General features: G+C 43.7%; 1 protein-coding gene across 2 annotated transcripts in view; it reads left to right on the top strand.

Annotated features, from left to right (window-relative positions):
• Positions 1 to 13154, top strand: part of LOC126542462 (uncharacterized) — a 106026-nt gene that overhangs the window by 53413 nt on the left and 39459 nt on the right. For both annotated transcript variants that reach the window (XM_055077262.2, XM_055077261.2), the window contains 2 exons: positions 3847 to 3911; positions 5296 to 5366. In XM_055077262.2, coding sequence (XP_054933237.1) covers positions 3847 to 3911; positions 5296 to 5366 — 136 coding nt within the window. The remainder of the gene's footprint in view (positions 1 to 3846; positions 3912 to 5295; positions 5367 to 13154) is intronic.

Here is a 13154-nt window from a genome sequence, read left to right on the forward strand (position 1 = left end):
TCCGCGAGCGAGCACTTGACTCTGGCGTAGAGCAACGCCTCCAAATTCGTGAGTGGAACACAACCTGCGCCGCCGGAGCAAGGCGGAAGCGGAACTTCTATCGCCGAGTTACCCAGGATGCCTTGCGTGTTGTCATTTCATTCCGCTGTTTGCTCACAGCACCGCCACACCGGTCACTTGTCTCTTCAGCGCCGTTCACCTGTTGTTTTTTTAAAGGTGCGGAATGGATATCTCGCCAGGCGTGCAGCAGCTTTTGCTTCCTCGCGAGTCGTGACCGGTAGCGCCTCCCAGCAGACAAACGTGGTAAAGGAAATACGTGATGCAGAGTTCCGGTCCACTCCGCCGATTTTGGTGGAGCATCTTTTTCTGCTCTACGGAGTGACTCCCACTCTGAATCCACTCCGACTCTCTCATTGGAACACCTTACTCCCCCCCTCACTCTGTCATTGGAACAAACTTGCTCCGAAACGAGCAGAAAAACTTGCTCCGACTCCGCCATTGGAATTCAACATATGAAAGCCATATAGTGAGGCTGATAGTACTCTGTGGATTTCTCAGAGACCTGATTGATGACACGGATGTGATCCATTGTAGAGTATCGCTTCCTGAAGCCCACCTGTTCCCTTGGTTGACTAAAGTCCAGTGTTGGCCTTATTCTATTGGACATTATTTTGGTAAATATTTTATATAATACTGGGAGTAAGCTAATAGGCCTATAATATTTCAGTTCTTTAGTGTCTCCCTTTTTGTGGATTAGTATAATGTTTGCATTCTTCCGGTTTTCTGGAACCCTTGCAGTTGATAGACATTTCGTATGGAGAGCCGCCTGTTTTTCAAGCATTATGTCTCCTCCATCTTTGATTAAATCCACTGTTATTCCATCTTCTCCTGCCTCTTTTCCTCGTTTCATGTCTTGCAAGGCTCTTCTAACTTCATTGCTAGTTTTGGAAGGAGCCCCTGTAACCTCTTCATTGCTACATTGAATGGAGGCATAGTGGCTGCTCTGGGTACTTTACAGTCCAGTATAGAATTCTTCTGCTGCTTTTACTATATCTTCGAGATTGCTGATGATATTACCCTGCTTATCTTTCAGTGCATATATCTTGGTTTGTCCTATGTAAAGTTTCCTTCTCATTGATTTCACGCTGCGTCCGTTGTTTACTGCTTCAGTCTTTCTCACGTTATAATTTCGGATATCCCTTATTTTCTCTTTCTTGATCAGTTTTGACAGTTCCGCGAATTCTATTTTATCAATCTCTTAAGTTGGATTTGATTCTTTGCCGTTTCTTTATGAGGTCTTCTGTTACTTGGGAGAGCTTACCTACTGGTTGCCTTGGTGCCTTACCTCCCACACCAGTTGCTGCTTCTGAAGCCAGCCTAGTTACGGTTTCATTCATTACCTCTATGTCATCTTCATCTCTCTGTTCTAAGGCTGCGTATGTACTTGCAAGTACCAGCCTGAATTGATCTGCTTTTACCCTTACTGCATTCAAGTTGGCCTGTTTCTTCTTGACCAATTTTACTTTTTCTCTCTTCATAATTGAGGTGAATCCTGGACCTTACTAATCTATGATCACTGCAGTTTGCCCTACCCAGCATTTCTACATCCTGCACTGTGCTGGGATTGGCAAGAAGTATGAAATCTATTTCATTTCTTGTTTCACCATTAGGTCTTCTCCAGGTCCACTTTCTCTTGCTACTCTTCTTAAAGAAGGTGTTCATTATTTGCAGCTTATTCCTTACCACCAATTCTACCAGCATCTCTCTTCTAGTGTTCCTAGAATCGTCATCGTAGTTACCAATTGCTTGTTCACCAGCATGCTTTTCCCATAACAAGCAGTCTGCACACACCCAACATTCTTAAGCAGATGCCCCATTTCATTCCTTTCATCACTTTCTGCACTTCCATGAAAAAAAAAGCGACAACCAAACTTGCCTCGGCTTTTATTATTTGTAGGCTTCATAATGGTTTTGGTCAACAACAACAACATAAAGGGCGCCTTTTGATTCTTCTTGTCTGCACTCGTGGGCACGCAACACATCACGAGCGGAAGCGATAGTGGCCACGTTTACACTGATACGTTCGAAGTGTACCCTATTCATATGCCGACGCTTGTAACGCAGCTAAGATATTCGCTCACCCTTAGCGGAAACATGCTGTATTAGGATAGCAGTGAAGACAAATGCAGCAGTTTCTGCAGCATGCCCGCCATGCGTCTCTATGTCACTGGTACCTAAGTGCGCCAATCTCTGTTTCTGACCCCCCAAAGCGGACATGGCTGCGTTATTGTCGCAAACTTACCGATATTAACAATAATATTCATTACGGATGTGGAAGAAACTGTTTCAATGCGCGTAATGTACTCATGAGACGAAAAATAATCGCGTTCGGCTTGCTCCGCCGGCCGCCATTTTTATTTTGGTGTCCCGCACTGACAGCGACAGCCGCCTGCTTGTCATCCTGCAGCAAATGCGGGATGAAAAAGAATATGTTTCTTTTCGTGGGAAATTTAGCCCATGTAATGATTGCACCTCTGAGTTTGCGTAAATTTTTTTGACAGAAAAGTGCGATCATTATGCGAGTAAATACGGTATGTTGGCACAGCAAGGGAGCAAGATGGGCAGGATGAATCAGTACTCTGGTGAGTCTCAGTCTGTGACTCTCAGCAGTGCTTTCACTTTTGCTTTATATGTAATGTCTATTGTGATGCTTCAGCTGGAACGTAGCTGCTCGGTGTTGGAACAAGCACTTGACAACTGTGGCACTCATAATAAAATACTGGTCAGAAGTGCATCTGCCTGCAGATTTATTTTGTCACATCTGCATTTACCTCTGGGTTTGTTGTGCTTCTTGAAATCCTTGAAAGGCCATCAATATCACAAAGGAACTTCTTAGACTTTGAAGAATCGTTAATTGTTTCTATACCACAACCATTGGGCATCGTTAATCCACTAATGATGGTTTCAAATGTTATTTTCGAGACCTTCTGCACCACTGAAGGACATGCTGCAGCATAAACTATACTTTCGTTTCTTATGGAGTTAGTTTTTATTCCCTCTTGGTGCCGATTTTTTTACAGACTCCAAAGACGGCCGCATGCTCGTCGTAGCTGAAAGCAAAAACAGCTGCTTCCAGAAGCAGCGTGCGTGCTTTGAAACATAGATTTCATGATTCTACTGTGTCTGCAGCTGATTTTATTGATGGCTCGAGTAGCATCGAATTAGAGGATGCTGCCATTTTACTCGACTCATTCTGAGAGCGATGACTACATAAGTCCACCAAGAACATTAAGATGTGCCTTAAGTTCGTGCTCCTCCGCCAACTGAAGCCATTCAGCACCAGCCAGCTAACATGGAGACATACTGAAACTGCAAGAAATATTATGACAGCAAAATGCAGCAGAACACAAGAGCTTATTGCAACGCTTGCAACATTTCCCTATGTTTAACATGGCTCGTCCAACTGTGGGGCTTCCAGTTAAACTTTTGTAGTGCAGGTAGTTTTCAAGGAAATATGGCCGTGTAAAAGTAGAGTCTATTGTGATCCTTTAATCAAAACATATTCTGGCTGTCTCCTTGTGTAAACGACTCATATTGATGAGTCATGATAATTGCCTTTGTTTCGTAAGGGATACTCTTGTGGGTGGTTGCCACTTCTTGGCATGGCTTGGGATCTTCATTTTATCTTTGTGCCCTCCAAAAGTACTGAGATCCCTTACTATTATTAGTTGTTTTGCATGCAGGATTATGTAAGCATAGTAAGGGAATGGTGATCTGGAACTGCAAATTTTGATATCTGTGAGGTTTACTGTTCTTTAAACTAAACTATTTCAAAATGTATTGCAGGTCGAGGAGCTGCTAAGGCACCAAATGAAGTGTTTGTTGGAAATTTGAAGGCAGGCATCACGGAAGTAAGGTTCAGTCTTCGACATTTTATTGTCCCTACTCCTGTAACAGTTGCAGCCAATGTGATGAAGATCAATACACACACAAAAAAAAGAAAATCAGAAGGATGGTTTGCTGGGTGGGCGTGTTGGTGTGCCATTTTGGAGGCGATTAGTGCTAAAATAAGGCTTAATACAAAGGTAAGGAAGACAAACACAGTACTGTGCTTGTCTTCCTTACCTTTGTATCAAGTCTTATTTTCCTGCTGCTCCCCTTAAATTTGAAGTTTCATTGCATTGTCACGCAACAATAAGAATTGCCTACCCATTTCTTAGCCAATTGTATGTCGAAAGTATGTATGTATCATGTTCACATCGTGACAACGAGCAAAACGAGAACAAGGCGAAAGTGGGCAATGTTTCGACAAGTGGACGACTTGTCTTTTTCAAGGCGACATATGCTGTCCTCGCCACAGTAAAATAAAATAAAGTATGAAAAAGGCAGGTCCACTTGTCGAAATGTTGGCTCCTGCTTTAACCTTGTTCTCGTTTTGCTCATCGTCTTGAATTTACATCTCCTACCTTCCCCCTGTTTTCCCTGGATTTTCACATCATGTTATCCTAATGAACTTTCGTCTTGTTCCTTTGTGATGTTTGAAAGCTGCACATTTATTAAAGTTTCAATAGCAAGGAAGAATTGAGTGTTTCAGCGGCACCGTCATTGTGCTAGTATTGTTGCTACACAATGAATCTGTGCTCATATTCTTTTGGATGGAAACACATTATATGGATGCGTTTGTGTATGCTAAATGTGTTCCTTTTTTTTTTATTGAAGTACAGTGCTTGCACGAAATAACACTGGGGCTGACTAAGGTTTCAAGTCATTATGGTAGCATAACTATGTGTCACGTATGTCAAGGAAAGCCAGAGGCTAGAAACGTAAATAAAATGGGGGTGAACATTTGTTCAATTGCTGCGTAAAAGTGTGTTCATTCTATTTATGACCTGTCCTTACTGCTTCTCACTAGCCATAAGCAGTATGATTTAATGAAAGAAAGGTTGCATGCTTGCCAACCTTGCCTTGCTACTGCTGTTGCACCAGTTTATTCTAACTTGCAATATAATATTGTGTGAAACATAGGATTGGCTTTCTTCTACTACATGGATATCGGTGTTTCAACTTGCTGCATTGAAGTTATTTCATGCGTTTGTTAAGTGATCCTGAATAAAGTGCACACTATAATTCTAATCTAGGAATTGCAGGGTAAAAAATGTGCTGTATTCATACAAATAGGGTACTTCTAATGTAACGCTGAGACTGTCATTCTTTGTTAGAAGGATAATGCGAGTTATGACTTGTCAGTGTGGCCTTACTCAAGTGTGTTATCTTTCACTTGCACTGTCTCTTTAGGAAGAAATAAGGAGCATTTTTGCAAACTATGGGGTGGTCAACATTTCCCTGAAAGCGAAGGGCCCAAAGCCGTAAGTGTTCTTTAAATTGTTGCTGTTATGCCAGACTGTAGCTGTAGATAGGATAGAGAAGGTGTTCAGAAAAGATTTCATAGCTCTGTGGCACAGTGCATGCGCTATGGTTGAAGTTAAGAGAAGCATATTGCGTCAGAAGGCTAAGGCAGAACTTGCAAAACTACCATAAACTTTCTGAATTGATGAGGATGGGGACGTAACTCTTCACTCTGGCTGGGCATTGCTACCGTTGGTTGACTGGGCTCACAACCATAACTTTTTACTGCTGTACTGCCTTTTGCAGCAGCAAACAATGCTAGAAAAAAGCAGCTTGGTGCACCCAGTTAGCAAGCTGACTGTGACTTACCTGTCCTGCACTGACTGTATTGAAATGTAGACTTTCCTGGTGTATTGGCTTGAATTTCATGTTCCCGTGGCATTTATGCCATGGAAATATGACTAGCTAAGTGCAGCATGGATGTTTGCCTGCTTGTTGTGTTTCAAAACGATATTGCCTGCTACTGCCATACAGAACCGCTGATGTTTTCTAGCGTGCAGACTTTTTTGCGTCCGCTGCTGTATAGTACTAATGTTGCTTGATTGAGCACTGTCGAGGTTTGTTGTTGTCCTGCCCAATATACTGTGCCTCTCGCCCCACATTCTAGGTAGAGAGAGAGTCACCCTCATAAATGGCAGTACTGTAGCGATCCAGCAGGTGTAGAAGTGAATATAGGAGGCTATGGCACCACTCACCTGTAAGAAGTGGTGATTGAGTGAGCCAGCAGTAGCTCTCGTGTTCGACTGGTGGCAGTTTGTCGGAAGCAGCTTGCTGGGCTGAAAAGCCAACAGCCAGTACAGTTGACTTCCGTTAATTCAGGGGTGGGAATCCTGTGCCAAATGCACCATTTTGATACGAACACAAGTTCCTGTGCCATATTGCGTCAAAAGCAGAAAAATAACTGAAATTGTGCCACACTACGCCAAAACAGCTTTGGCCCTGGCAGGCATCAGTAAAAGATAGCCGGCGCAGTGCCGGGCATTGTTTGTTTGGTCTCGGAGGCCTTGCATATTCTGGCCGCCGTGAGTGCGAACAGCCGCGACTAGTTAGGCCCCCTGAATAAAAGTAGCGACATTCTTTTAACTTGCTACTCAAGCCAACGAATAAAGCGGGAGACACATGGTACAACTTTGTATGCAATCTGACGTAAGACCGTTCGCATCAGCAGCCGCACTCAACAAGTCCTCAACAGGATCCGCTGCATGCGGTGTTGAATCGCATGTAGTGCATGTGACCAACTTGCTGGAATTGTAGCACGACTGCTGCGTCGTTCGGTCAACCGCAGCCAGTGACAGTGCTGGTAGCGTGAACGTCATGTCCACGTGGTAGACCCGGCGGGGCAGGGCCGGCAAGCGAGCGCCTCGCCGCTCTGATCGTGCCTGTGTTATTTTTTTCCTCTCCCTGGTCAAAACGCTGGCCTCTTTCAATAACAGCAAAGCTGTTATTGCGACTAAAACAGCCTGAAAACCTTATATGCCAGTTTTCATGGTTTTATGAAAAAGCTAATAAGTAGGCAAATTTTAGAATTTCTTGGTGTCAGTTAGGGTTACATAATAATTGCGAAGCCCTCGTGTTTGGTCCATATAGAACCTTGCATGAAATGTTTTAAAATCTTTCTTCTGTGGGCTTATTATAAATAGCACAGTATTCATATTTTGTTGAAATGGGGGACTTCCTATGAGTGACATGTGGCAAAAGTTTGGAATGTCTAGACCAATTATGTGCTTTAGAAATAATTTCTGAATACTTGTCTTCTCACAATTCTTGAGTTTTATGCAGGGCATCTAGTTGCTGTTTCTCGGGCTCCTTTTTGAAATATGCGAAGCACAGGGCTTATATTTTGTTGATGTAGAAATCATGTCATGTGTAACAAATTATAAATGTTTCATCTCTGTAGCCTAACTTATCCAAGTGTTACAGAGTGTCATACTGCTACAGTTCACTATATTTACCAAAGTACTAAGACACAAGCACCAACTTCAATTTTGCTGAAAATAGTTGAAATGGTAAGAGCAGTGTGTGCAGAAATTGAATGCGCACTCAATTTTTAGCAAGAAAAACATGGCATGTCTCTGATTCTGCAAATAAGAAAATGCGAAAACTAGTAGACTTTACCTTTACTGAATGGAAATTTATTTACTTAATATTTGTTGTCATCACTCTCAGACAGCACTTTATTGGTGTCTGTATAGAACCACATATCCTCCGTACAGTCCATAGAGTGTTCGATGTGCTGCATTTATTAAACGACTCCACCACAATCACAAACAGGATGGTGGCTCACGCCTAGAGTTACTGGCTCACTAGTTTGTCCTGCGATGCATGGGATTCTCTGGAACACCACCAACACAGTACACAACTTGTTGCCACTAGCTTAACAATGCTCAAGCATTGCTAGCATTGCTGTCAATATTCGTACAGCCCGAGTTGGCAAGAGTGCAGCACCGCACATTGCCACCTGCAAAGGGTTGGCAGCTATTAAACCATTATCAGGTGATTACGGTTCATCAACAATTTGTTTACAGCTGCATGCTGCCATTCTGCGACAGTTGTGCTTGCAGTTTCGGTGTGCCAAGGGTGTTCGCAGGTGATCAAGGTGATCGCAACTGAGTGCCGTTTTGAAAAAGCTATACTGCGGTGCAGTTTGCCCTTAAAATCGTGTTTCTAAAGGAAATTTGCAGCTACGCGCGGGAAAATTTCGGGAATAAAAATGACACTGAAAATCTCATTTTCGTACAAAGTGCTGCTGGAATTGTCACTCCTGGCGCCAGCTGCACTGCTGTTAATGTCAAAGGGTTTTTAAGAGAGGGTTCATATTTAATGAAACATAATGGAACCTTGGTTATGCGTGCCTCAATATTGCGACGTCCCTGGTTTTATGACTGGTATGTTGCAACCTGGCACATAAAGCAACTATGTGGTGAACATAGAAATGGAACACTTATTTCTTGCTCCATGCGGTTATTTATAGAAGGTCCGTGACGTACACGTCGTGTGTCTAGAGTCCCACAGTCACAGCTAGGTTGGAGCTCGCTGTCTTTTTATCATTGGTTTCTCTTCCCCATCTTTGTGTCATTCAATCGTCGCCTGCCTTTGTCCCTTTGTTGGTATCTCATTGCACTTTCTCTCTCTCTCTCTGCATTTTTCGTGTTGACGGCCTGACCACACTCCTCCATGTTTTCTTTCACAGATAGTTTCACTTTCACGTGACTTGGTGTTGGCCAACAGCATTTTTGACGCTGTGCCAAGCTAGCACTGCCAGCCATAATATACTTCGACCTGTCCAGTGCCGAGTGTCTCAAGTGATCACCTGAGATTATCGCCCTATTGCATATGAGAAGCGCGAAAGCATGTGCAAAGATTGAACCAATTACAGTCGCCGACTGTTTATTCGGACCTCACGGGGACTGCGTCCGAATAACAGGTGTCCGAAAAAGCAGATTAGGAAAAAAAAATGAAATCCTTTATTTCCACGCACTTATTCGGGCTCTGCAGTAGGCTTGAAGAAATCGTGAGTGCGCCGTTGCACGCTGTTCCGTTTACGCGCAATCAGATAAACCTGAATCTCGGAGAGGGTCGAACGGTCACTATAGGCGGCTGAAAGCACAGTCACTGCTTGTGCACATTCCGCATGCGACAGCAGCGTAGCACATGGTGCGTCATCTTCCGACTCGGAGTCATCGTCCGGCGGTGCAGCATAGAGAATGGGTGCAGCAGAAACCTGACGAATGATCTCGCCATCGTCGAGTTCTGCGCATGTCAGTACAGCAGTGTCAGCACCTGTGAAACTCTCAAATGAGACGGTGTCCGGAATCGCAATGCAACCACTGCGCAGGTCTCGGCAGAACTTTTTCCGCGTCAGTAGGGAGCACATCGGAAGGCGACAAATCTTAGGCCCCCCGGCACCCGCACTGTCAGCGCCATTAGACACTTGACGCGATGTTTCCGTACGCCGCGTTGGAACACCGAAACCTCGACACAGCACACAAAGCAAACACTATCGTGCCGACACCAGTCGCACAAACGAAAAACGCGGCCTGCTCGCATCGTCGTGCGCGAAAGAAACAAATCAGCTGCTGGATTGTCTTGACATGGCTTACTAAGCTGAAACCGGAACTGCTGTACGGCCATTCTATCGAACCAAGCAGAAACGATGATGATGAGCGGGGATTTCCAGTAGCGCCGCTTCGTGGGGCAGCAAGGAGGCTCCGTTCAAAACAAAAATGGCGTTCAGCAGGTCGAACTATGCGCCGGTCAGAGTCGGTGCATGATGCCCTCGATCGAGTTGACTCAAGGAGTGTCCGAAAAATCAGACGAGAGGCTGCAAGGTGTCCGAACTTTCGGCAGTTGTTATACATTATGGTCTATGGGGAGAACGGCGGTGCCGCGAAGCTGACCGAATAATCGGGCATGTCCGAATTTTTGGAGTCCGGAAAATCGGTCGGCGACTGTACATACTGGAATACTCACTGTGGTGGCGTGGTGGCTTTGGCATTACGCTTCTAAGCCCGAGGTCATGGGATCAAATCCCGACCATGGCAGCTGCATTTCAATGGGAGCAAAATGCAAAAAACGCCTGTGTACTGTGCATGTGGTGCACGTTAAGAACCCCTGGTTGTCTAAATTAATCTGGAGTCTTCCACTGCTGCGTGCCTCATAATCATACCATGGTTTCGGCACGTCGAAGTCCAGAATTTAATTTTTTAGCCATCGGAAGGTCATATCATATATACACATGTATGTGATACAGTGTATACAGATCATATCAGATACACATGCTCACACATGCAGTTCGGAGCTTTCTGTCTACACGCGAGCATGCAAGACTTCTCTCACATCTGTTGTTGAGTTCCTGGTTTCGCATGGGTCATCGTATGAGACAGGATGTGTGAGGAGGCATTGCTTAATACTGACACAGCGGGCTGCCACCTTGAGTGAGGAAAACACTACAGTTGCTGCTGTTCTTGTTCCTTTGTTCGTGGATGTTAACATATGGAGGTTCGTATCTGTGGGTGACAGCGTAGGTGACCTACTTGCAGACATTACTGCGCTTGAAATAAAGCTTGTGCTGCATGGCCGGCTTTTTTAATTTTGTATGTGAGAAGATATTTTAACATGCTAGAGGGTGAGGATTGCGATACACAGTATGCTAAATCCGTCCAATAAAACATGATTGGCACCCTCAGTGCATTATTCTTTTTGCATTTACTTTTTGGGTGGTTTTGGCTTCCGAGAAAGTCATGTAATCAGGGTTCCACTGTACTAATATATTCACCACATTTTGCAGAACTATTGCGTTCATTATAAACAGTTTCAACTGTAGTTCATTGTAAGTTAGCTTTTTAGGTTTAAAATCTTCCTGTGGCAGGCCGAAAATGGGTCTTTCCGATGGGAGGTGGTGCGTGTTCCATGCATTCACCGCCGCCATGACTTACGCTGACGCTGTTAGGGTCGCCACTGCAGTTACCATTGGGGTTGGGTGCATGCATGATGACTAGCCAAGTTTTAACAATCTGGTGAAGGTGAATTTTAGGATCAAAGTAATAAATTTTTGTTCATTGGTGGAAGGCACTACATCGGCGAAACGGGCTGCTGCATTAATGTTCTGCTCGGAGAGCATCACATCTCACTTGAAAGTGGGTCTCTTGTTCTCACCTTAAATTACACTGCCATGAATGCAGATGTCAACTAATCTTTATCGGACGTCTTTAAGTGCGGTGACTGACTAACACTTGATAGCACGCACTAACACGGAAGCTTTCCTAATCCAGAGAAACGGTGACACGTGCATTATCTGATCGTCCCTGGCTCTGCTCAAGAGTGAAGTGAATCTGCTTAATATGTCTGTTGATTCACCCCACTGCTTTGGTACATGCATTATGTTACTCTTCTGTTTTCCTTTTCCACTCTTGTGTGTACTAAATTTTAGTTTGTAGTCAGCGCTTGTCCTGTCCATTCTTTGCCTAGCGTCCTTGTTTTTTTGTGCTGTGCAGCTCTGACATGTTGTAACATGTAATAACCGAAGTGCACCAGTCATTGTGCACTTTCAAAAGTTTAACACCCCTCGTTTCTTCTGTTTGCTGAATTTATGGCATGTAGCAAACTGAATTTGACATCGTTTCATGCTGAGTTTTGCATGCCCAAGCAGCCCGGGCAGACGACAGCAAAAATCCACCAGTGGCATGACTTGTTTACGGTCACGTGTCTCAGTCGACAAATGGAATTGCACATCGGGACAAGTTTTTCATGGTCTCTTTCTTCATAGCTAATCAATGTACAGAGTAGCGGTGGCACAAAAAATAAACAAGAAAAGTGGCTCTTTCAAACAAGACCAACATGGCTGCGATTGGAAACTTAGAACGGCCACTGAGCATCACGGAAAAATTTCCTTTTCTTGCGTGTTCATCAGTAAAAATGCAGCTCGCTGATTCAATTCAATTTAACTTTATTGATAAGTAAATTAGTGCAAAAACAGTTGTATAGAGAAAGGGGTCAAAGTAAAAACTGCTGGCCGGACCCCTTACGATGAATTGTAAATAGAGAAGTAGAGTTAAACTAACAATGCAAAGGTGAAAAATTAATAAGCAGATGAAAGATGAAATAAGTACACTGACATCATGCATAAACATTAATAAAAACAAGCTACAAAAATAAAATAGTACAAAAATACAAAAGAAAACCGACAAAAAATAAAAAAATTAATACCTTGGTATAACATGTCTTCACGATAAATTTAAATAAGTATGTGCAGACAATCAAACGCTATGTCAAGTTATATAGTGCAGTCATTTTTTTATTCAAATAGGTAGTCCTTTAATTAAGATTTAAAGATGGAAAGGGAGTTACATTGTTTTAAGTCGGTAGGCAGGGAGTTCCATAGTGATATAACAGAAAAAAAAATAGGTTGTTTTCCATGGTTAGTGTGTACCTTAGGCAAAAGAAGATTCCCTTAACAGAAAAATGGGTGCAGTTAGTGTTACCCAATATGTGATAAAATTATATTGAGGTAGAGATAGCAATGAAAGACTGAAAAATAATAGATCAAGATTATAGTAATAAGATAGGGATAAAGGTAATATTCCATTGTTAACCCTTTCGCTGTCGGACGTTTCTGGCCGTGACGCACCCCCAGTGTCGGCTTGGTTTCAGGGAACGGGCATAACAGGGAATGAACATAGCAATTTATTTTTGATTATGATTGGTATACAAATAACATAGTCAATGCAATATGCACATTTCAGTGTTCTGCAGCTGTTGTTAGTGAACATCATCATCATCATCAGCCTGACTATAAAATCCGTTCAACATCCGCACCCTCTTCCTCTCATGCGACTTTGTCCGAGTCCGAATCCGAGCTCGGCTCGTATTCTGAATAGGAATTCAGCCACTGCTCCCATGAGCAGACGAAGGTCCCGCGCGCCGAGCCATCCGAAAGTAACTGCGCGCAGGGTGGATGCGCTTTCAGTCGCCCGCGCAACAGAGAGAAATGGGACGTTGCATGATCAAGAAGACAGAGGGAGATGGAAAAAGGCTAAACAAAGTTCGAAGGGCTTTACGTTTACTGCTGCAAGTCGGAAGCGAGGGTGCAGCGAGAGAGCGAAAGTAGCAATCGAGTCACCCTTTTTGGAGAGGCAACGGCACGTGCGCCTGAACTTGACGCGCCGTAGCAGGCACACCAACAGAAGAAAAATAAAAACCTTCAAACCAGCAGAGATTACAGAACAACCCTTGAACCCATAATCACACGC

The sequence above is a fragment of the Dermacentor andersoni genome, chromosome 2, assembly GCF_023375885.2.
Source record: "Dermacentor andersoni chromosome 2, qqDerAnde1_hic_scaffold, whole genome shotgun sequence".
Classification (NCBI taxonomy): Eukaryota; Metazoa; Arthropoda; class Arachnida; order Ixodida; family Ixodidae; genus Dermacentor; species Dermacentor andersoni.